The 26,101-nt window shown below is 42.4% G+C and overlaps 1 protein-coding gene across 1 annotated transcript; it reads left to right on the top strand.

The window, feature by feature from the left end:
• Nucleotides 1-2,050: 2,050 nt before the first annotated feature.
• On the top strand, nucleotides 2,051-24,966 carry LOC128849152 (histone H4 transcription factor-like). The gene is made up of 10 exons (XM_054049534.1): nucleotides 2,051-2,261; nucleotides 3,626-3,787; nucleotides 5,808-6,031; nucleotides 12,807-12,921; nucleotides 14,006-14,158; nucleotides 15,143-15,220; nucleotides 16,278-16,398; nucleotides 18,885-19,023; nucleotides 20,978-21,093; nucleotides 23,691-24,966. The coding sequence occupies exons 2-10, from the start codon at nucleotides 3,637-3,639 to the stop codon at nucleotides 24,088-24,090; spliced, it is 1,497 nt and encodes a 498-aa protein (XP_053905509.1). The 5' UTR covers nucleotides 2,051-2,261; nucleotides 3,626-3,636; the 3' UTR covers nucleotides 24,091-24,966.
• Nucleotides 24,967-26,101: the final 1,135 nt, after the last annotated feature.

The following is a 26,101-nucleotide window of genomic DNA, read 5'->3' as shown; positions in this document are numbered from 1 at the left end:
ACCCTCAAAGGAAAACTCCACAACACCTTCAAAAGGCGAGCCTGGGAATTTAAATTCAAAACGCTGCTAGATAACAAAAACCTGACAGGGACAGGGACATTGGTTTTATGGCTCATTACAACAATCTTTAACACACTACCCTGTCTGCTACCCTTAATTGCCCACTTCAAACCCAGTATGCGTAACAATCTAACCCTCAATCGCCCATTTCTAGTAATGGCCTACAACATGCATTACCCCTTATACTTAACAATCGATCCCAAACTGTATTTAGCTCAGACACTGTGATTTCCTTCCCCAGATCTGAAGAAGAGCTCTGTGTAGCTTGAAAGCTTGTACCTTCTAACAACAGAAGTTGGTCCAATAAAAGATTTAAAAAATGTATTAATATGATATTTTTAAAAAAGCAAATGGTACAGAGTTTAAGCATAGAAATTTCTGGTTATCAGGGAATAACGTACGGATTATCAATGGGTGCGAAGTTCGATTTAAGATTGGGTGATATAAGGAATACATAATCAGCAATATCCCCTATTGGGGGGTAAAAGGTTAACGGGTCAAAGTACAGACATTGAGATGTGAGGGTATGTTGTTCATATAATGGCTATGTTCAGGTGTGGAATATAATGAGTGGGTACGATGATGAGGATGCATTGACCCTCATTTGGTGAGATTTAATGTTCAGTGAGTTTATGGTTCCAGTTCATATGGTCCAATGGAAAAAGTCTCTCAGTCCCTTTCTCGTAGTCGATGCATGATGTCGCTCCGGATCACGCCTCCTGGTACTGTCGGTGGCCAGTGTAGATGTCCCTGGACCACCGGATGGTGTCGAGACCATGAGGCGCCACATGAGCCGTGTGTAGCGTCGACCGATCCCGCAGGTCCACAGCACTCGCTCGTTGCAGGGGTCCCAGGCACCCAGGGCTCCGACGAACAGGGCATCCATCTGCATATTACCTCACCTACCTGATCTCTTTTTTTCTTTTGTTCCATGCAATACTCTATTTGGCCTAGAAAAAAATTCTATTGAAAACAGGCAAAACAAAGATATATAATGGAAAAATAAAAGTCACAAACAGCAATTGCTCAGTAGGCTACCATGAAAATGGAATGACATCAACAACGTATCACATTTATTATGTGTATATATTGTGATAGCACCAGCTACAGACCCCAGTCAGGACAAGGACCTTATTGTAATGGAATTATACAGTCACATGGTAAGAGATAGTGCCTGCCCCAAAGTGTTTATAATCTAAAGCCCCAATCGCACAAAGATTTACCTGTTTAACTAAGCACGAGTCAGCCTATAAAGCCCCAATCCTATATATGCTTAACCACATGATTAACTTTTAAGATCTTGAGTAGTCCTACACTGACTTCAACAAGTCTACACATAAGTAAAATTAAACATTAATGTTACTTAGCACAGCCATGGCTTTCTAGACTGGGCAACACAGCTGACCTAGGCCTAAACCTAGCAGCCCAGGACACTGCTGTTCCTTTTGGAAAACCTGATTCTTACAATCACTCAGTCACCATAGGAACACCGTGTCCACCCTTTCTAGATGAGCGCGGCCATCACTTGCAGGATCAAAGCGGAGTGATTACATGTAACGCAAGTTGTACGCCGCCTTTTTTGTGTCACATACAATGTCACAGCTGATAATTTACAAATCCCACATACAATTTAAAATTTTACCCCATGCAAATCCAAGCAGTCTATGAAGGCCACGTAGGTGGCATCTGTGGCCCTGTCTACACTAGGGAAATCTGGGCCGTGTGTGTGTGGGGGAAAGGTGGCAATGAGCCAGGAAAGGCCACCACCCTGCCTGTGGGTGACTGGTTTGTATCACACATAGCACAGCAGAAGAAGAGGGGCTTGGGGACTGGGTCATGGCGGGGGGGGGGGTCGAGGGGCAGCTCACTTGCTCATTTCATGAGGGGGCGGGGCTGGACTCCTCCATGTCCCCGCCTCCCTCTGGTGCGTGGAAGGGGGCGGGGCCGATCCCAGAGGGCCTGGGGTGGTTGATCGAGGAGGCGGCGCTCAGTCAAGGCGGGGGGGGGGGGAGATGGCGCGAGGAGCACCGAGTTCATCCGTTGGCGGCGGTTGCGCGTACTCCTCCCCCCACCCGCTGAGGTGAAGAGGCGGCACCGGAGGGGACTCGGTCACTCGGAGTCTCGGCTCCGCCCCCGGGCTGCTATAAGGAGGAGCCACCTCCGCCCTGATTGGCTGCAGTAGCCCCTCCCCGCCTGACTAGGCACGTGAGTTATCCAGGCAAGGCGGGAGCCTCGATCCCGCTGCCAGAGCGGCTGAGGCGCGCGGGCTCCGGCTGCTCTAAGGTGCTTTCCCGCCCCTGACGTGTGCGTCCGCGCGCGCGGCTCGGCCAGCGCGTGTCTGTGTCCGCCCCTCCCCCTTGCCCCCCAGCTCTGAGCGACCCCCCGTGTCCGTGGGGCTAGTGATGGGGGAGGCGCCTCTTAACGTCAGCGCTCCGCCTGCCTCCGTCCATGAGGCCCTAGAGCGGGGGGCTGGGAGCAGTGACGGGCAAAGGGGCATCTTTAGACCGTTGTAATTCAAATGCATTGAGCCGTTCCCGCAGCCGGCACCGCGGCACCTCGGACGCAGCCCTCCGGAACTACCGGCCCCGGCCCCGGCGTCCTTTCCAGAGAGTCGGTCTCGCTCTGCCCAGCCCGGTTCCCAGGGGACCTTCTGCCCCGCCCCCCTTGGCAGCGCGCTGGCACCTTTTGGGCGCAGATAGGGCCAATTCAAACAAAGAATAACGATCATTTGTTTTTTTGTTAATTATTCCAAATTTGGGTAACGTATTAATTCATTTGAAAATGGAAGATTACATGGGCGGGGGGATTCAGGACCTGGGTAGGACCATCAGTGCGTTGTGCGCCACAGGTCAGGGACGCCGTGACACTCAGTGCCCAGTGCAATCCGGTGTAACCGCCGAGATGGCACCGTTACAATTGGTCAGAGGCGCCTTCCCAGCCCTGTATAACGTTTTCAGGTGTGTCAGCGATTTTGGAAAACGGTGGTTAGTTAACTTCAGTTCCTTTTGCTAGCACTTTCTCTAGTCAAAGTACAGAAATCCTGTCAGCAGGTGCACTGAGTACCTATATAATTTCATGATGTTGAAATAGAGAAACTGATTTAGGGCCCATTTCCTCACTCGTCTGCCTAAGGCCTAGTCTTCACACAGGTTTTGTATTGGTATTCTGTTGATTAGGGATGAGGTTTTTTTTACCAATATATAGTTATACCAGTACAAATCCCTAGTATGTTTATGCTGGTATACAGGTGCTTATATCAGTATAGCTTAGTTCCCTTCCTATATGGGAATAAGCTATACTAGTATAAACAGATTTATATCAGTACGGTGCCCGCACTGTGTGTGTACTGCTTGAACTATATCAGGATTGTTAAAGAGGTACAACTTTTGTGTGTAGATAAGGCCTGTGTGTGTGCGAGATTAGGCCATAGAGTCTGGAAGATATTATCCACCCAGTTATAAAAAGGTACATATCATAATTTGGGGGTAAATTATATGATGGTTGTTTTCATAAGAGAAATTTCTGTAAATCTAATAACACATAAAACTACTCTGTACTTTTAAAGGATTTTAAGTAATGGCCCCTGGAAACAAATTCAAGAGCTCTGAACTGATATTACTGTGTGAATGGGAAGAATGCCTTTTTGTAGGAAAATGTATGGAGGAATTTTGTGACCACATTGCAGAACACTTGAAAGAGTATCAACAACATCCTCTGGAAAGAACAGGTAATAGATCTGTCTCATTCACCATACAGATAATATTGCAGTTTTGAAGATTTTTGTAGTTTGTGGCCCTGATCTTGCACTGGCACTTTGCTGGTAAAATGAAGTCAATAGGACTCTGTGTGTGCTGGTGACTACACACCAGAGACACTTGCAGGACTGGGGCCTATTTTTGTTTTTTTATTTGCATCTGATTTTGCTGGTTTTCTCTTTTTTTAAAGATACAGTACTAAAATAGAAATAATGCTAATGTAGTTGAAGTCATGAATCAGAAGTTTAAACTCAATTTCTTCTTGAATGAGGGCTAAAGTGTGGTGTGTGGTTTTTTGTTTGTTTGTTTTAAATTGGTAGTCTCAAAAGGATTTTTGGATCTCTGGAACTTATGTGTTACTTAAGATTTCTAACTTTAAGGTGAAGGTTGGAGAAATCAACTTAGAGGAAACTTGCCCTTTTGTTATAACTGTTTTCTGTGAATAAATAAACAGTATTTACTTACTTCTGTTCTATATCTTGCATCTTTCTTCTAATGGTATTACAGTTACTTACAAGAAAACCTCAGAAGTTGTATCCCACAGAAAATTGTAAGCAGTCTATGTAGACTGTAATAGCAATAGTGTAGTAGATATTTTTAATATTGTAGCTGTTATGAATTCTGACCTTTATTCTTAACACTATTTTCACATGTTTCATTGCTGGTGTAAATACTAGACCGAGTTTAATTAAAGGTACAGTAAATGGAAAGTAAAATTGAACCAACAACAATAGGCACTCAATGCCTCCTCTATCCAGACTGACAGTATTTTAGCTCATACTAAGTAAAACTAATTTTTACAACATTCTGTATTGGTCCTCCAAAACCACTGGGCTTGTCCTGGGTTGCTTTGGTGCTCCAGAATGAATAATTCTATGATGTTACAACTGCGTATAACCTACTGGAGTACTGGGCATGAGAGACTCAAGTAATTCCTGTGTTACTTTTTGTTTTGTTGCCTTATTACGTGGGCTCTATCCTGCAATTGAATAGATGTGGGCAGATCCTTGCACCCACATGGAGTCTCTTTCAAATTTAGAACCTCTGCCAACTCACTGGATTGAAACAAGTAGGCAGAACAGAGTGATGGCCGTGTGAAAGCCTGCAAACTAAAAATGCCAAAGAGCCAGTTTCCGTATCAGGTATTCTTAACAATGTCCTTTGAATTCAAGATTTGCACTGTCAAAAATCAAATATTGTGCAACACTCAAATATCCAAACCAAAATGATCAGAAACTCTTTTATCTGAAATAGAGAGATCCTCTTCTTTCTGTGCCTTGGAATTTCCTTTGTGTTTCCATATTATTCATTGTTCCCATTACATTTGGATAATCCAGTTTGTACTATATAACTAACTACTTAAGTGGGTTCAGGAAAGATTATTGAATAATTAAAAGTTTGGTTGGCTGTTATACAGGCTGGAGTGCAGATTGATTGTAAAATTTGAAAACACAACCAAGATTTTTGGAGCAAGGACTGCCATTTGCTAAAAGTCCAGTGCTTAAGAATCAGGCCTCAAGTCTTTACTATTATCATTTATATTGTGGTAATGTGTGATCAGTTATATGCAGTGTTCTTGTAGCCATGTTGGTCCCAGGATATTACACAGACAAGGATATTACTTCGCCCAACTTGTCTTTCTAATAGTAAACAGTAACACTGTACAACCATTCAATAGACCTTACTCAGACATTCTAAGTCCAGTGCTCTCTTTCTGGGGAAAATTCCACTAGAATTATGAGTTTTGAGAAAGTGAAAAATCTTGTTCATTGCTGAGGCTTAAAATCTTTAGATACTTAATTATCTGAACATAGCTGTTATCCGTCACTCTACTAGTTTTACCAATGCTTCAGTAGATCCTCCCCTAAAATGTAAGTAATAGTTATCTTCTGGTACCTTCTTGAAGATTGTCTCACACAGTTCCTAGCTTAATACAACATTCCATGAAACATTATTTCTTTTTTTTTTTTTTTTTTTTTTTTTTGTGTTTAGAGCAGTACCATTGTTGGTGGAGAAATTGTGAATTTTTGGCTACAGGTCCCAGGGAGCTGGTAACCCATGTAAATTTTCATAGTTACCACACCAAGTTGAAATTCTTAGGCTCTCAGTTAAGGGCATCACACCAAGATTGGCCAGCATGTTCCCAGAACAGCTATAACCAGAATCAGATACCAAGGATTTCAGAGATGTATGTTTGCCAATGGGAGAATTGTGATGTAAGTGAAATGAATGTTGTTTCCTTTCTTGTCTCCTAACTCTACCTTAACCTTCCCCAGTTCCAGCACCTGGAAAAGAGAGGTTTCACTACTGAATTTTTTTATTATTTATTATTGAGTGTTGTTCCATTCCGTCTTCATAAGTAGAAATGGTAATTATTGTGATAGTGTTTGCCAAAGTATATACTATATATAAACACCATTTATTTTAGCATCTGCTACCAGTTTACTTTAAATCCAAGTATTCTTCCTTTTGTTGGAACTAAAATGACTTTTTTCCCACTGCACTGCTTTTTCTGTGTTTTAGAAATATATCTTACAAAATTGTAAAGTAACCAGAAATATTCTAAGCTAATGAATATGCCATCAACCTGATTAAGAAACCCACTGTATTTACTTTGACCATTTTCTGGAACAAAAATTAGACAAGAATATCTGATATTTTCTCTCAGATATTTGCAGCCTTTTAATGATTCTGAAATTGGATGGCTCAGAGGATTTGTTAATGAGCCTTTCATCTTTAGGTCACTAATTCAAATCTGACATAGCCTGGGAGCAACTGAAAAATGTCAGCTTCTGACAGCTCTTTAGTGGAATATGTAAAATTAATTAGTGGTCTCCATCCAATTCCTAGTGGACAATGTCTGTATCAAGAGTTGTTTGCAGTGTTGTTGTACCCATGTTGACTGTTGAAGAGCTCTCTGTAAGCTTGAAAGCTTGTCTCTTTCACCAGCAGAAGTTAGTCCAATAAAAGATATCACCTGGTCACTTTGTCTTTTGTATCAAGAGAATGATTACATTTTACACCAATTAATATCCTCCTTGCCAGTGTTCGCATAGTTGGTAATGACTGAATGGGCTCTGAAACTACCTTTTGCCCCTTAGAAGTATTCATCCTAGCAGAGTGGGACCATATTGGTAGGGCAGCGTGTGGAAGCATTGTGTCTGTCATCTTTGGCCCCCTAAACTCAGTTCTTGTCAGTGGGCATTCTCTTTGCATCCATTGGGTTGAAGCCCTGCAACTGATGCTCCATCTGGAAGAGACTCCTTAGGCATGCCCTTTAGATTGAGAACACTGAGCAAGGTAGGCTTCAGACAACCTTCCTTCACTACTACCTCTTTCTAAAGGTTGTTGCCCCCTCCCCCCCCCCCCCCCCCCCCGGTTGGTTTTCATGAAATTTACAAACATCAGTCTTTGACTCAAATAGCTTAATAACAAATAAGTAAATTAAGAATAGAGAGAGAATCAGATTAAAACAAAAGACATGGCATGCAGAACATAGAAACGCTATGATACTCACTCTGCAAATCTCATCTAGATAGGTTCACTTCAAGTTTAATGCTACAGAATTAAAAACAAGTAGATGCTTACATTTCAAGAAGAGCTCTCTCTCCCCTTCCCGCCCCCCACTCCTTTGGCCATTCAAAGTCACATGGTTTCAAGAGTCTCAAGTATGTGTCCCCCGCGCCCCCCCCCCCCCCAGCTTTCAGTTGTTTCTCATTTGTGACCATTTTTCATTTTAAAGGTGTGCCAATTCTGGTTGCGGGTACAAACAATGATCCTGATTCTTCAGTGAAGTCCATGAGATGTACCCCCCCATGGACCTCACTGGTGCTCTGCAGAGGCACGAAGGTCTGCCTACATGGAGCTCATTGCTGATTTTAAGTCAGTGTAATGTTTGAAAAAATGTACTATCTTGAGGGAGTGGAATAGTTTCCATTCTCTGTATAATGGTTATTGTCCCATGTTTCTATTAACATTCCCCTTATCTAGCACTAGAGGTATTTCCCAATTTCTTCTCTCAAGATGTAGTATTTCACAAGCCCTTTGATCTTAGTCTGCCTAAAGGGTGACTGGATCCTGGTCTTTGTCTCCTCTGAGATGTTAACCTAGAAAAAAGCTCATTTGTTCCTTTGGCTATGAATTTAAAGAGACAGTGCTCATATAATTCTTCGATTTCTCTCTTCTTGTCAATGCATTTCTACATCAAATAAGAATTATTGACAGATTAGTTTTAATCTGTCACAACCACCTCTACCTGTATAAATAGAGGATTTTAGTCACCAGGGCCTGGATCTACAAAGGTACTTAGGTGCCTAACCCCCAGATTTAGGTGCCTGTATAGCATTTTTAGGCGCCACTGTGATTCACAAAACCCCTGCTTGGCTGCTGCCTAACCCTGTAGGTACCTAAAGTCACTCAGCATCTAAATTTTTGCAGTAAAAGTTACGTAGGCGCCTATGTTTTTGCCTCTGGGCAAGGACATTGCTTCCTCATTGTAGGTGTTCATGTATTCCAAGGCCACAAGGGATCATTGTGACCATCTAGTCTGAAAATTATTGGTACAAGTCCTTAATGACAATTGAAATCACAAACCCTGGTTTATAAGGCCAGTGCTCTTATCCATGTGCTAGAGGACCATTATGGTATGGATGCCTATCTGCCATCTAAGCCTCCACGTGAGTCATGACTCAGGAAGATAGGCATCCCTCTGACTAAATTGCATGTGTTGCTCAATCCAGTAAGTGTGTTCATAGGCCACCTAACGCCACACCAATAATGGGGGGTTGGCAGGTAATGAAAGAACCTTTTATCTTTATCCCAGTGGTTAGGGCACTCACCCAGAATACTGGAGGCCAGCAGTTTAAGTCCCCACTAAACTCTAATGATTCTCACACTTTCGCTGGCCAAATTAATATTCAGTTATTTAAAATGGAATAGTTTCAAAAGGAAAGAATGAGGGAGATCCACATGAGAATAGTCTAGTGATTAGAACATGCACCTGAGAGGAGGTAGATCCCTTGTTCAAATACCTTTTCACTGGGCAGAGGCAAGACTTGAACTGGGGTTCGCTCCCTTCCACCCACAGTGTTTCTGTGCAGAGTTGGTGGCCTCAGAACATGTCTGCCAGATCAGGCCCCACGTGTGACTTAGGCAGAGGAATGCCTATCTTCTCGCAGTTGTGGATCACAAGCAGAAATAGACACCTCCCTGCAGCACAGAATTAGACACTTATCTTCATGACAAGGGTGAGGCTTGGATCCCCTCTCATTGGCATCTCCCCTTGACTAGCTTAAGCAGTTCTGCGCCTAGTGTGCTGAGTTTTGTGGGTGGCCTTAGGCACCTCTCTCTCCCCATTCATTGTATAGGAAGCCTTAGGTGCTTAACTCAGGGTTTGTGGATCACAGTGTTGTTCTTGTGGTTTTCTAGGCACCTAAGTCCCTTTGTGGATCTGGGCTCAGTGTATGAAATATAGAACCTTTCACAAACATTCATTTCTCTTTAAAATTAAAAATCAAAACAGATATTAATTAACTGTATCATAAGATAATTGGTTGTATAGCTTGACCTGCAGGTTCCATTTCCATTGAGCCCCATAACTTATGGAGGTTACTTTTCCCACAGTGATTGTTGTTTTTAAAATATAAAGGTTAAAAAAAAAAAAAAAGTCCTTGTGTATGTACTTACTAGAAGTGATCTTGCATGTTGCTAGGCCTTTAATTTTAAGAAATACCAATAAAACTCAGAGATCTCACATTTTTTCAGGCCAGGAATCAAGAGCCGCCTTGGTTGTGCATGTCTGGAAACCTGTTCTCATTTGTGGAACATGTATTTAAAAAAACCTTTAACATTTATGGGAGTTGTTCTGATGGGGTAGTAACTTCATTTTCAGTTAGCATATAATCAGTTTTTATGGTAATTGAGGTTTTTTGTATGTTTTTTTTCACTTAAGATGAAATATGCCCTTTAATTTTATTTTTTTCTATATGTAGCACTTTGCTAAATATTTCTATACATGTTCCTTCAAGCTTAAACTGCTGTTATGAATTGTATTAATTAAAATAGTGTTTCCCAACCTGGTAGGCAGGCTAGACTACCCCAGAAAGGTGGGGTAAGATGCAAAACAAAAGAGGAGAGAGAGAGGGGGCAGGGAAAGCTGCTAACCATTTCCACTCCCATAGCAACGGATAAAGTCTTCCTTGAAAATCACCCATTTTGCTTCCCAGCTTCTGTGGTGGCTCCTAATGTCTCAAACTGCAGATCGACTCAATGGTACAAGCCATCTGGCTCAGGCAGCAGCCCTTAAGTTTCTCTCGCTCTCCTCCACTGCAGCAACACTTAAATCTAAAGTTACTGAGATGATGTGCCACCTATGTCCACTCTGAGCAACCTGCACTCAGGGTCGGCTCCAGGCACCAGCTTGGCAAGCAGGTGCTTGGGGCGGCCACTCCGGAGAGGGGCGGCAGGTCCAGCTATTCGGCGAACGGTCCCTCACTCCTGCTCGGAGCGAAGGACCTTCCGCTGAATTGCCGCCGCAGTTCGTGATTGCGGTTTTTTTTTTTTTGTTTTTTGGCTGCTTGGGGCAGCCAAAACCCTGGAGCCGGCCCTGCCTGCACTAGTAGGTTTCTGGTGAGCGGGAGAATGTAGGGGGGAAGTAAAAAGACAAGGAAAAAGAGAGAATAGAAAAACAATTTTAAAAAATGAGAATAGGTAAAGAAATATGGAGAGTCAGTGACAACCATACCAGGGCATGGTAGGATGGGATGGTGAGGGCTCCTATTTGCTAACCCATCAGAAGAGGGGGGCTTCCAACAACAGAAAAGTCGGGAGCCACTGGACTAAAATAGACTGACTATCTTTAAGCTACTATAGCAGAGATCAGCAACCTTTGGCACACGGCCTGTCAGGGAAATCCGCTGGCAGGTCAGGACAGTTTGTTTACCTGCAGCGTCCGCATGTTCAGCCGATCGCAGCACCCACTGGTCATGGTTTGCTGTTCCAGGCCAATGGGGGCTGTGGGAAGCAGCGTGGGCCGAGGGATGTGCTGGCTACCGCTTTCCGCAGCCCCCATTGGCTTGGAACAGCGAACTGCGACCAGTGGGAGCTGCGATTGGCCGAACCTGTGGACGCTGCAGGTAAACAAACAGTCCCAGCCTGCCAGCGGATTTCCCTGACGGGCCGCATGCCAAAGGTTGCCAATCGCTGTACTACAGTTAAGGCCAAATTCAGGATCTGGTATATATGGAAGTATGTTCAAAATTAGGGCTGTAAAGCAATTAAAAAAAATTAATTGCCATTAATCGCACTGTTAAAGAGTAATAGAATACCATTTATTTAAATATTTGTGGATGTTTTCTACATGTTCAAATATTTTGATTTCATTTACCACAGTGCTCACTTTATAGTATTATTTTTAATTACAAATATTTGCACAGTAAAAAACAAAAGAAATAGTATTTTTCAATTCACCTAGTATAAATAATGTAGTGCAATCTCTTTATCATGAAAGTTGAACTTACAAATGTAGAATTATGTACAAAAAATAACTACACTCAAAAAACAAAACAATGTAAAACTTTTAGAGCCTACAAGTCTACTCAGTCCTACTTCTTGTTCAGCCAATCGCTCAGAAAAACAAGTTTGTTTACATTTGCAGGAGATAATGCTGCCCGCTTCTTGTTTACAATGTCACCTGAATGTGACAACAGGTGTTTGCATGGCAGTGTTGTAGCCGGTGTCACAAAATATTTACGTGCCAGATCTGCTAAAGATTCATATGTCCCTTCATGCTTCAACCACTATTCCAGAGGACATGCATCCATGCCGATGACAGGTTCTGCTTGATAACAGTCCAAAGTAGTGCGGACCGACGCATGTTCATTTTCATCATCTGACTCAGATGCCACTGGCAGAAGGTGGATTTTCTTTTTTTGGTGGTTCAGTTCTGTAGTTTCCGCATTGGAATGTTGCTCTTTTAAGACTTCTGAAAGCATGCTCCACACCTCATCTATCTCAGATTTTGGAAGTCACTTCAGATTCTTAAACCTTGGGTCGAGTGCTGTAGCTCTTTAGAAATCTCCCATTGGTACCTTCTTTGCGTTTTGTCAAATCTGAAGTGAAAGTGTTCTTAAAACGAACAACATGTGTTGGGTCATCCGGAGACATACAATTCTCCCCCAAATAGTTAAGTCACAAATTTAATTTACACATTTTTTTTTTTTTAACTTGTGCCATCAGTATGGAAGCATGTCCTCTGGAATGGTGGCCGAAGCATGAAGGGGCATACGAATGTTTAGCATATCTAGCGTGTAAATACCTAGCAATTCCAGCTACAAAAGTGCCATGCAAATGCGTGTTCTCACTTTCAGGTGACATTGTAAATAAGAAGTGGGCAGCATTTTCTCCTGTAAATGTAAACAAACTTGTTTTTCTGAGCCATTGACTGAACAAGAAGTAGGACTGAGTGGACTTGTAGGTTCTAAAGTTTTACATTATTTTATTTTTTGAGTGCAGTTATGTAACAAAAAATCTAAGTTTGTAAGTTGCACTTTCACGATAGAGATTGCACTTCTGTACTTGTATGAGGTGAATTGAAAAATACTATTTTTGTTTATCATTTTTCCAGTGCAAATATCTGTAATAAAAATAATATAAAGTGAGCACTGTACACTTTGTATTGTGTGTTGTAACTGAAATCGATATATTTGAAAATGTAGGAAAACGTCCAAAATATTTATTAAATTTCAGTTGGTATTCTATTGTTTAAATGTGCGATTAATCATGATTTTTTTAATTGCGATTAATTTTTCGAGTTAATTGCGTGAGTTAACTGCGATTAATTGACTGCCCTATTCAAAATTTCTTCAATAGATGAGGCACCATTTACTCTGTGTAAATTCTCTAGAAATCACTTCTATCAATGTGTTTTTGTTTTTGTCATTTGATTTCTTGCCAACACTATCCATCATCTTCATGGTTTCATTTTGTCCTCAGGTTACCTACAACAACCCAGAATGGTTTTATCGGCATGTTGCCATGCATGCATACTCTACTGAGAAAGAAAACATCTCAAGTAACAAGAAAGCTATTTGTTGTTGTCTCTGGAAAGGTAGCTTACATTCTAAATTTAATTTACAAAATATGGAATATTGCCCTAGTAATTTCACTGCCACTATAAAATTTACTGAGTGTTTCATGAAGCACAGGAATACGTTAGATATCTTCATACAGCCTTTTTCCAGCCATCTTAAATAATTAAAGTCCTTTACCTACATTGTATGCTCCTGATTAGTTTAAATGGATTGCACTAGCAATGCCAAATCACTTAATTAAAAGCCTAGTATGCCAGAGTCCAATCCTTCAAGGTTCTGAGCACCCTCAATTCCCATTTGACCTCAGTGGTAGTTGAAAACTTTCAGCACCCACAGGCTTGGGGTCCTACACTGGAAGGAATGTTTTTGAGCTTAGAGTAACAATGTTGCTGCCCTAAAACTTTTTCACACCAATGCAAAAACAGTAATTTAATGGGCGTTCTGCACATAACTTCAATGGGAATTTTGCCTAAGCCAGTAATCCCCAAACTGTGGGGCACGCCCCACTGGGGGGACATGGAGGAATGTTTAAGGGGACGCTTGGTGGGGCCCAGGCCAGCCCCCACGGGGTGTGGAGGGAGCACCATCCAGCCTAGCTCCAGCCCCAGCTCCGTTCTGCCCCCACTCCAGCTCCAGCCACAGCTCCACTCTGCCCCCAGCCCAGCTCTGCCCTCGTTCTCCCTTTGCCCCGCCTCCAGGCCAGCTCTGCATCTAGCTCTAGTTCTGCCCCCAACCTCAGCTCTGCCATCAGCTCAAGCTCCTCTGCTGAGGAAACCTTGGCTGAGGAGTAATGGAGCGGGGGACGCAGACAGGAAAAGTTTGAGCAACACTGGCCTAAGCCAAAGCCCACTGAAGTCACTGGGAATCGTTCCATTGATTTTTAGCAGGCTTTTCAACAGGCCCTGTGTAGCATTTGCACAACTGAACTCTGTAGTGTTTGCAGTAGTAATGTTCTGACTTTTCCTAAAAACATTTTAGTTGTGCTCTTCTAAAAATGTATTGATGGACTATATATAATACAATCTTTATTTTCTCTTGAGTACAAACAGGAAAGTGCTCATGTGCAGCTGTTCTGTAATCTTATATAGTATGTGTGTTTAGATTGTTCAGGAACATTTAAAGGAAAGCACAAGCTATGGGATCACTTAAGAACCCACACTCAAGAAAGAGTGGTGGCCTGTCCCTCTTGTGGAGCGATGTTCTCCAATAATACCAAGTTTTTTGATCATGCCAAGCGACAGGTTTCAGAGGATCGTAAGTGGATTTGCTCTATTTCTATTTACATTTATTTAGGGATTTACTTTTGAGCTGGTTTATAATAGTACATATATAACACCTATTATTATTTTTCAGAAGTGTCAATTAAATGCAAAATTGACTTTAGGAAGGAAATTATCTTCCTGAAGCATGGAAGTACTTTTGGCTTTGCAAGGATTGCTTGATATAAATGATGAATTGGGGTAATGGGAGAAAGAGAGAGCACTCAGATGCATATTTAAACATAGTGGCTATCCACCTGACAGTTGTGGCATTTCATTGTAAAAATAAAGATTGCCTCTGACTCCATGCCCATGGCTTCTGAGGGCAACTGCATTCCATTGGAACAGTGAAACCAATGACCAATAGGAGAAGCTGTTGAATGCCAGAGACAGAACTCTTACAGGAGCTGGACTTAAATTATGGAATTCACTTCTGAAAGTGATCTGAATGATCATGGAACTAACCACTTTCAGAACTAAATGCAACACTCTCTTGAGCTTAGATTTTACTCCATATGTTCTTCACTGCAGCACATTCTCCTACCACCCTCCCACCCCTTCAACAAACTATAAACTAATCAGGATATTTTTTCTACAGGCCAGGAAGGAAGAGAGATTTTATTTTATTTTATTTTTTTTAAATACTTGGAAAGTGCTCAGGTACTATGGATGCTATGGTAATGGGGTCTATATAAGTACTCAAACCATAAAGCTCAAAAACTTGGCAGGTTAAAACTGTTAATATTTTTTAACAGATTGTTGTCTTGTTAGGAGTAAAATTAATATATTGCTAATTAAAATTCTGCAATTACCCTAAACCAGATTTTTTTCTGGAAAACATCTGGAATACAAAATAATACTGAAATTATCCCACTTCTGTGACAGTTTAGTGATCAAATTGACAACCCTAATCTATGTATTTTAAAAATAGATCAATAAATATCAATTGCATCACTGATCAGTTCCCATTAAATTTCAGAACAGGTATTTGTTTGTCAGAATTGTGACAAACGCTTTGCCAATGAGAGGTTACTACGAGACCATATGAGAGGCCATGGTGAGTCAGAGCTTTTTAAAATAAATGTGCTACTAAACTAGCACAATCATAGATAGATGATAATATTATTAAGATATTTTTTCATATGTCAGCTGAGAGAAGCAGTATACAGACTCAAGGAAATTGATACAATTGTGGGGAAACAGAAGTCTTACTATCAGATAGATAGTCCATATGAGATGGTTTTCTCCTCTTCGCATGCCCAGTTGTTTAGGACTTTCTCCTCTTCGTGTCCTCACTTGACTACAAAGTTTGAATATTACAATTCCCTCTTAGGGTTTGTCTTCATGGGGAGGTTATTCTGGAGTAAGATAGAGTATACATTTAAAGTGCTAAAGCTATTCTGGAATAAGAGTGACTATCTGTAATTTAGTTTAATTAACTTTCCAAGTGGATTAAGCTCAATAAGAAAAGGGCACTCTTGCTCCGGGATAAGAGTGTCCATATGTGGAGCTACCTAGCAATAGCTAAGGAGGAATAGCTTATTCTTCAGTTGCTATTCTGGTCTATTTCCCCATCCAGACAAGCGGTTAGCATGAGCACATTATGCCAACCATACATATTTTATATTGGCTGCCCATAAAGCATCAGATTATAAAATGACACACTTCTTTAAACTCCCCACCAAAATGTAGATCCTGCCTACATTCAGAATTTCCTGTTGCATGCACTCTCACAACATCCACCTTTTACGAATTCCCACCATTGTGCCATAAGCAAGTAGGTAATTAGGCCTTTGTTTTACTAGGCCCTAGAGAGTGAAACAGACTCCCCCTTCCCCTCTGAAATTTGTCTCTCCATCTACGTTTTGAAAATACCTCAAAATGCTTTTTCACGTGCATGTTTATTGGAATGCCCACTATTTGGCCCATATTTATTACCCCTCTGTTCTCTTTCTTTTCCCCTCTTTTTTTTCTTATGCATTGTATACCCAAATTAGAGTTAATTGTTAATTTTAGTGTGAATGGGTTTTTCTAAATGTTTTTATCATATCGCACCTGACTGAGTGTCTTGGCAAAGGAGTGACATAGAAATAAAAGTATTATTATTTCTCCAGTTACCCATGTTACATGTCCATTTTGTGATATGGTATGTACAAGTGTCTCCTCTCTGAAAGCGCACATCAGATTCCGACACTGTGATGAACGCCCTTTCCACTGTGATCTCTGTGAGAGTAGGTAAGAAGATTTGGAACTCTTAGCTAATCAACAGAAGTGTGGAAATAAGTCAGTGTTCAATGAATGTAAGAGGTAACAAAGGTAAGAAAAACATTCAGCCCTTAAAATAGCAACCCTTAGCTCAAAAAAATAAATAAGTAGGTAGACTGATGCATTAGTCTGCTGGAACACATAAAGGCACTTCTTGAACTTATGGTGGAAGTAGGAACGATACTTTGTTTCTAGTGCCAAAAGATGTCTTCCAGGTAAGACTATGCATACTGTAAGAAAAGGTCATCAATGATCAATTTAGGCCATATTTAGCAACTATTTCCCCCCTCAATTGATCAGCTGCAAGGGTTACTGGATATTTCTGTGAGAGTCAGATGCTCCTCTTCTGAATTGTCCTCTTGCTGCTGGATCATTTTACCCATTTCCTCTCAGCTACCTCTATTTTTCCACTCCCCACTTGATTCTCTAACTTCCTGGTGGCTCTCACAACCTTCTTTACTTTTTCCAGTTCAATCAAAGGGAACACTGACGGTGGCATCACTGATGGAGCAAAGGGAGGGAGACTTAATGATTTAGAACACATACATACAGGGGCCAAATTAAATAGGGCCTTGAAAGGGAGGATAAGAAGTTTAAACCTGATGCAGGGATGGATTCCAGGAGAGGTCAGATAAATGGATAACACTTTCATGTGCATGTTTTAGGTAGACTGGAGGGAGTAATATGAATATTTGAGGGACTAGAGCGGAAGAAGTTGCTCTTATTATGACAACATTTGATCAGTGCATGGACAAGAGTTTTAGAGGACAGAGAGGCGTGGATGGATCATTGAAAAGTTATTGTGGAAAAAGTGGCAAGATTTGGACATAGCCTGGATGCCTAGGAAGAAAGTAGAATTCGAGATTACCCCCAAACCATAATAATGAGAATGTGGAAGTATATTCCCCTTTCACAGATTGTGAAATGGATGTAGAAAGGATAAGTGATTTGTACAAGGTCCCCATTGCTCATCATTGTCAGAACCATGAATAGAACCCAAGAATCTGTGACTCCCACTCCTGTGCTTCAACCACTAGATCAGGGTTTCTCAACTTGTGGGTTGGAACCCAACACTGGGTACCTAGAATGTTTCCAAGGGTCACATGGCAGCTCCTGTCCCGTGAGGCTGGCTGGGCTCACCTCCCTGCTGAAGGCACTGCAACCTTTGGGGTACCAGCACCACTCAGGTTTGGCCCAGCTATCATGACAGGAGTCTGGGTGGACCAAATTTGAGTGGCACTGCAACCCCCCATGAGCCAGATCACAATTCCACTCAGACAAATTTGGTCCAATCAGGGGGGCAGGGCCAAACTTGAGTAACGCTGCAATCCCTGAGGTTGCAAAGCCTGGAGCTGAGAGCCAAGCCCAGCAAGCCCCACAGCACAGGTGCTGCCACTGTGAGGTGAGTGCCGGGCAGGACCCAACCTTCCCCTCCCCCAGGTGGGGGGGGCAGGATCCAACCAAAACCATCCCAGGGCCTCCACACTCAGAGTATTTACTGGGTTGCAACAGGCCATCAGAGCCGGTGTAGCCACTAGGTGAACTAGGTGGCCGCATAGGGTGCCAATATTTGGGGGCGCCAAAAAGCAGTGCCCAAAAATTTATTTTTTCATTACCGTGGAGTGACATCTTACACTGGGGTTACGTTCTAAGGTCAGCGCATAAGAGGAAAATCGCGTATAGTGAAAATTACCATAAAGCACACCACACATTAGTCTCTAAGGTGCCACAAGTACTCCTGTTCTTTTTACAGGATACACTGTATACACTAGAACAGGGGTCTTCAACCTACGGCTCGCCTGCCAAAGGTGGCACGCAAGCGGATTTTTTTTTTTTTTTTTTTTTTTTAATGGCAGGCTGCGGGTCCCAGCCGCCGCTGAACCCGCTGCCGGTCTGAGGTTCCGTCTGCCGGCTCCTGCCAGCCGGGGTCCTGGCCGCCAGCCCACTGCCGGCCCCGCTCAGCCCGTTGCTGGCTGAGTGAACGGAACCCCAGGCCAGCCGCGGGCTCAGCGGCGGCCAGGACCCGCAGCCTGCCATTTAAAAAAAAAATTGGCTCGAGTGCCGTAGGTTGAGGACTCCTGTTCTAGTGTATACAGTGTATTCTGTGTATACTGAGTGTACTGTACTTTATGGTAATTTTCACTATACACAATTTTCCTCTTACGCGCTGACTTTAGAACCTAACCCCCGTGTAAGATGTGACTCCACTGTATTCATTTTTGAAAGTTTATAATAATAGATGCTCTGGGGGGAGGGCACGGGGAGCGGGGGTGCAAGGTGGAAGTTTCGTCTAGGGCTCAAAATATCCTTGCACCGGCCCTGCAGGCCATAAACATTTAAAAAGGGGTCCTGAGCCCCAAAAAGTTGAGAGCCACTGTACTAGACCACACCCTCTCTGCTATTATTGCTGTTATTTGAACAGTAAAAGTAATTTGTTTCACCTATATGCTCCTCAGTTTTAAGAATGCTTATGATCTTCATAAACATGTTGAAACACACAATGATTCAAATGCCTACAGCTGTGATGTAGAAGGATGTGTTTTTACTTCACGGACTTTACAGATCTTGAGACAGCATTACAAGAGAGCACATATGGTGGGTATTAAAAGAGTAGACGGAAGTATCTTTTAATAGACAATAGGGGCTGATTTTCAAAATGCATGTGTATGTCAAAATACCTGCCTTGTGCTTGCATCTAGGCTATTTGGGTGCATAAATTAACTGTACACAGTTGCATGTTCCCAATCTTGAAAACTGGGCCAGTATCATGTTTTCTTTCCTGTAAATCAACAAGCCATTCCTATCCTGAGAAGCAAAATATTTGAAGGAATATATTTCTGTGTCAATTTACTGCACTCTGTCCCTAGAACTAGTGCAGCACACAATAACAGAACTAGAACTGGTACATATTTATTATGTGGTTTTTGAACTTGTCTGAGTTCTAATCAGGGCCAGGCAAACGGGGCCCAAGCCTGGGGTGCTGTAGCCAGGGGGCTGCCATAAGGGGATTGGGCTTCCCCTGGCTGGCTGTGGCTGGACTCCTCTCTTCTCCGATCCCTCCCCCATGCTGGGCTTCTTCCTGCCCCCCCACACTCTCCTCAGCCACGTGGCTGAGGGCCCCGGCTCTGCACCGGCCCACCACTTGTTGCCCAGAGTGGAGCCAAGTCCCTCCCTGCCTGTGGCCCTGCACCGTTCAGTCTCTGACAGGGCCGGCCAGGCCAGGGCCAGGAGAAGGGAAACCCCCTTGGGGGGAGGGGGGAGCTGGGCTGAGCTGGGGGGAGGAGGGACTTAAAGTGATAGTGCGCTCACTGTCTCTCAAACTCCCTAACACACACAGGCTCTCACACCCACATACACTCTGCCTCTCACAGTCCCCCAACACAGATTGTCTCACACACACACACACACACACAGGCTCTCTCTCTCTCTCTCACACGCACACACTGGCTTTCTCTCTCTCTCTGTCTCACACACACACACACACACACTCTCTCTCTCTCTGTTGTTATTACTGCTTGGTCCATCCTGTCAGAATGCTTGTGGAGCCAAGAGTGGCTAGGGGCTGCAGGAGGGCTGTGGGCTCTGGCAAGTTGCAGTCCCCATGTGACAGCGCGAAGCCTGCCTTGAGCTGCAGGCCAAGTGCCAGGCACCACAAGCCACTGCAGCAGCACAGAAGTAAGTGTGGCAATACACCATATACCATGCCACCTGCGCTTCTGCTGACAGTGGCCTAGGAATTTGCTAGTTGTAGCAGTTACTCATTGTGACGTTATCTGATTAAAACATGACCATGCAGATCACTGTTGCAACCACTGTTATATATTTGCAACAAATCTTTCACAAAATGTGGCATGTAAGATGTCTACGAAAAGGTTATGATTTGCTGAATATGTTTATGCTATCTATATGCATGTATCATTTTTGTACTTGAAGTTATAAGTATTGACTCTATACCTGTATTTCAAATGTTTGCTCCTGGGGTAACGCCCACAAGATAGTTAGCCAGCACATCTTGAAGGGACTAGTCAAAGTAAGTGGCTCATCAAGGGACACTTAACTCGCAATAGATGGGCGTCGCCCATGGTTCACATTGAATGGACTTTCGTGTGGACATGAAGTATAGGCAATGGCCCAGAGGTTGGGGGGGAGCCCAGGGAGCCTGTAGGAGCCAGGGGTGATGAGGGGAGAGGGAAGGGGGCGCCAAAATACAAGTTCGCCCAGGGCACCACTTTCACTAAAGCTGGCCCTGGTTATAATGGCTGATGTATTGCAATCCAGTACTATCCAGCTGATGTTTGTTTAAGCTGCAGTTGCTTGAGGGGAAGCCATAGACCCTGCTATCAATAAGACTGAGGTATCTGCAGTATAATTTTAGATCAGAAAATTGCAATATTCAGTGGAGGTTATCTATTAAAAATGTGTACTTACACTCCTGTAATACTTAGAAAATAATGTAACATATAGTTAATATTAATTTTTTCTTACTTTAATTTTACTCTGTATTTATCATCAACCTCAATTACTGATTTCCACACCATCTTTTCCTCAGAATAATGGCAATCTAAAATATAAATGTCACATCTGTCAGAAATGTTATTCCTGGTGTTACACATTGACTCTGCATCTTCGCAAGGCGCACAAACTCAGCTGTCATTCTCGCTTCAGGTATGTTATCAATTCTTACCCAAAGCAAAAAATGAAATCTTTTTTTCCTGGGGGGTGGGGTGGGGCAGTCTCGTATAAGGGATACAGATATTTGGTTGATTACCATCTAGTGCTCAATTTAGAGAATGAGGAGCTCTTCTAATAAAATATGTTATGAATAGATATCTCTTCTATGCAGGTTCATGTTTCGAGTTGCACAAAGCAGTTAGTGCCATTATGTTTGTTTCTTTGCATAAATTTCGTTTCCTTTAACTACCATTTCATACATTGCAATTTATGATTTGGGTTTTAAATGCTAGCCGTTTGGATTTAGTATGCATTTTTGTAATTTTGTATTTGTATGCATGTACTCATAGATTCTAAGACTGGAAGGGACTTTGAGAGGTCATCGAGTCCAGTCCCCTGCCCTCATGGCAGGACCAAATACTGTCTAGACCAGGAATCGGCAACGTTTGGCACGTGGCTTGCCAGGGTAAGCACCCTGGCAGGCCAGGCCAGTTTATTTACCTGCTGACGCGGCAGGTTCGGCCGATCGCGGCCCCCACTGGCTGCGGTTCGCCGTCCCAGGCCAATGGGGGGGGGCGCGCGCGGGAAGCCGTGGCCAGCACATCCCTGGCCCACACCGCTTCCCGCCACCCCCATTGGCCCAGGACAGCAAACCGCGGCCAGTGCGGGCCGCGATTGGCCGAACCTGCCGCGTCAGCAGGTAAATAAACTGGCCCGGCCAGCCAGGGTGCTAACCCTGGTGAGCCACGTGCCAAACGTTGTCGACCCCTGGTCTAGACCATCCCTGATAGACATTTATCTAACCTACTCTTAAATATCTCCAGAGATGGAGATTCCACAACCTCCCTAGGCAATTTATTCCAGTGTTTAACCACCCTGACAGTTAAGAACTTTTTCCTAATGTCCAACCTAAACCTCCCTTGCTGCAGTTTAAGCCCATTGCTTCTTGTTCTACCCTTAGAGCTAAGGTGAACAAGTTTTCTCCCTCCTCCTTATGACACCCTTTTAGATACCTGAAAACTGCTATCATGTCTCCTCTCAGTCTTCTCTTTTCCAAACTAAACAAACCCAATTCTTTCAGCCTTCCTTCATAGGTCATGTTCCTTTAATCATTCTTGTTGCTCTTCTCTGGACCCTCTCCAATTTCTCCACATCTTTCTTGAAATGCGGTGCCCAGAACTGGACACAATACTCCAGTTGAGGCCTAACCAGCGCAGAGTAGAGCGGAAGAATGACTTCTCGTGTCTTTCTCACAAAACACCTGTTAATACATCCCAGAATCATGTTTGCTTTTTTTTTTTTGCAACACATCACACTGTTGACTCATATTTAGCTTGTGGTCCACTATAACCCCTAGATCCCTTTCTGCCGTACTCCTTCCTAGACAGTCTCTTCCCATTCTGTATGTGTGAAACTGATTTTTCCTTCCTAAGTGGAGCACTTTGCATTTGTCTTTGTTAAACTTCATCCTGTTTACCTCAGACCATTTCTCCAATTTGTCCAGATCATTTTGAATTATGACCCTGACCTCCAAAGCAGTTGCAATCCCTCCCAGTTTGGTATCATCTGCAAACTTAATAAGCGTACCTTCTATACCAATATCTAAGTCGTTAATGAAGATATTGAACAGAGCCGGTCCCAAAACAGACCCCTGCGGGACCCCACTTGTTATGCCTTTCCAGCAGGATTGGGAACCATTAATAACAACTCTGAGTACGGTTATCCTGCCAGTTATGCACCCACCTTATAGTAGCCCCATCTAAATTGTATTTGCCTAGTTTATCGATAAGAATATCATGCGAGACCGTATCAAATGCTTTACTAAAGTCTAGGTATATCACATCCACAGCTTCTCCCTTATCCACAAGGCTCGTTATCCTATCAAAGAAAGCTATCAGATTGGTTTGACACGATTTGTTCTTTACAAATCCATGCTGGCTATTCCCTATCACCTTACCACCTTCCAAGTGTTTGCAGATGATTTCCTGAATTACTTGCTCCATTATCTTCCCTGGCACAGAAATTAAACTAACTGGTCTGTAGTTTCCTGGGTTGTTTTTATTTCCCTTTTTATAGACGGGCACTATATTTGCCCTTTTCCAGTCTTCTGGAATCTCTCCCGTCTCCCATGATTTTCCAAAGATAATAGCTAGAGGCTCAGATACCTCCTCTATTAGCTCCTTGAGTATTCTAGGATGCATTTCATCAGGCCCTGGTGACTTGCAGGCATCTAACTTTTCTAAGTGATTTTTAACTTGTTCTTTTTTTATTTTATCTGCTAAACCTACCCCCTTCCCATTAGCATTCACTATGTTAGGCATTCCTTTAGACTTCTCGGTGAAGACCGAAACAAAGAGGTCATTAAGCATCTCTGTCATTTCCAAGTTTCCTGTTACTGTATCTCCCTCTTCACTGAGCAGTGGGCCTACCCTGTCTTTGGTCTTCCTCTTGCTTCTAATGTATTGATAATAAGTCGTCTTGTTTCCCTTTATTCCTGTAGCTAGTTTGAGCTCGTTTTGTGCCTTTGCCTTTCTAATCTATATAAAGCTACATTAATTTTTATTTTCATTACTTTAATTTTATTCTCTTAGATACAAAGAAGATGATGATGGGTACTTGAGGCTGAATGTAGCAGTTTATAATGCTGTCATGGGTTTAGATCAGGGTCTTGAGAACAAGATGGCACCAAAGAAGTCTTCAGTAGTTCAAAACAGTACTGGAAAAGACAGCTATGCCTCTTGCAAAAGAAGCCATTCATCAGTGGAACTACATACCACAAGATGTCAGAGATGGTCACAAACTACTGCAGAAAAGGTTATGGTAGAATCAGAGACCTCCATAATGGAGCCAATGTATTTTGAACTTCAAACTACACCACAGTCATTTGAAAACTCTGCTTCTCCCTCTGAACTTGATGAAGCAATGACATTGAATACAAAGGAAAAATTAATAGAAATTGCAATGGGCTTGGGAATTCAGGTTGCTGTTTAAGAAAAATGCATTTTCTTGGATTTTACTTTGGGACCTATTTAGTACTCCTGGAAGAGTTCATTGTTTTAACTAAATATGAAATTTACAAAGAGTCTGCATTATTTTCACTTGTCAAATTTTGTATGTAACATTGTGTATATATTTGTTAAATATACTAAATTATTTTATCTGAATAAATGATAGTACACCTGAAAGGTTTTGCTATATGTTCAATATGCGATACATAGATGACTAACTCATCCGACAAGAAGGTATTGGATTTCATTAATCTGTGTGCTCTTTTAGTCTGTCTATACAAAAGAAACAAAGCTATCCCTCAGAGGCAAAATTCTGAGCCAGTACACTAGACAAAGGGTTTGATCTGGTAGATTATGCATTGCTATTTTTTTTATTAGATAAACATTTATTTTTCATAATGCATCTGGTCTACAATATTTCTAACAAGTGTCTTTTGCCTTTAGTTAGTGATGTTAAGTATATTTCAAATATATGCTAGAGTAATTTTAAGTGTCTTTCAAGTAGTTTACTTTGGCTTTAAGCTATGATGTGTTTTGTAAATTAATATAATTTTAAAACCTTTTTCATTGTTTAAAGGTGATTACAATTCAAGAATTGTTTGCATTCATAGAATAGTGAAAAGGATGTTCAGAGAACTAATCTTGGTTTCAGATAGCACTCATTATAATTGAGAGATTACAAAGTATTTCAAAATAATCATTTGGGCACTAGAAGTGGTGACTAGTTTTCAGAAATAATTCTATGCAGCCATGGTTATTAGAACCTGTTAAATAAAAAATGTTGGCCGTGACTCCAGTATTATTTAGTTTTTTAATTCACCTATAAAGGTGCCAGTAATGAGACAGCTACTGCCATGCAATAAAATACCTTTTTTTAAACCTTAAAAAAAGAATAAGCTCTCCAACTAAAATGTGACAGGGATATACAGTTCCAGAAAAACTGGGACAGGGTCATACCCATTAAAACCTAGAACAAACCTAGTATCCATCAAATCACCCAACCTACAGAGCAATCAGTTCTTGACCAATAAGAAGAGTGGAGAAACAAGAGTAGCAGATATAGAAGCAAGGGGAGGGAGCCCAGACAGCCAAAAATAGGCCAGCTGAAATAAATGAAAACTTGATGTATACCTTAAAGGCAGCTAAGGAGGGGTTTTGGCAGACTTTTTCTGGGAAGGAATTCCACAATAAAGAACCCTTCTTTGAGAAAAATTTGTCCCCATTCCAGTCCTAATTGAATTAGCCACCAAGTTCAGACCTGCCCCTTATCACCTAATTGTTTCAGAAATTGTTATAGGATCTTTTACTTCTAATTAGATGCCTACCAGAGATGGAATCTTTGAGGTATTTAACTAAACAAAGGCCAAAAAAGTTTTTCATTTTTTTGTCAAAATAACGCACTTTTTGACCAAGTTCCAATCTATACATCTGAACCTCCACCACTGCAGCACAGACATCTACCACTTGAGCTACAGTGCCTATGCATTATGGTTGGAGTCCAGCTTGGCTCGCTCTCTCCTGTCCTAAAAAATTGGGAGTACCTGCCCCATGTAGTGCCCCCAGAGGAGGTTTGATTTGATGGGGCCCTATGCTGGGTCAAGAGGGTTTTTTGTGGGAATCCCAGTTTGTCTCTCTCATCCCCCACCCTCCAGGAGTTGGGGGAGCTTGTGATGCATATGGTGCCCCCTGAAGTGGGGTGAGATTGGAGGGATTGATGGGGGGAGGGGCCAGCTTGGCTCTCCCCCCTGCAGTTGCTTTGGTAGCTCCCAAATGTTCCCAGCACAGTGTTGGCTGCTGCAGCTGCTTTGGTGGCAGCATGGACCAGGGTGTCTAGAATAGTGATTGATTTTGGCAGGCTGCCAATACTTTTCTGTGGAATGCCAGTAAGAAAAAGAAAATTGGGATTGTTTTTCATTTAACACTTTACAACTCACCTAAATCTGAATGGAATTTCACTAGGCAAAAAAAAAAAGGCACTTCTGTGGCCTGAGGGA

Source organism: Malaclemys terrapin, chromosome 1, assembly GCF_027887155.1.
Source record: "Malaclemys terrapin pileata isolate rMalTer1 chromosome 1, rMalTer1.hap1, whole genome shotgun sequence".
In the NCBI taxonomy this organism is placed as follows: Eukaryota; Metazoa; Chordata; order Testudines; family Emydidae; genus Malaclemys; species Malaclemys terrapin.
Note: the sequence above shows the minus strand (reverse complement) of the source record. Positions and strands in the feature narration are given on the sequence as shown.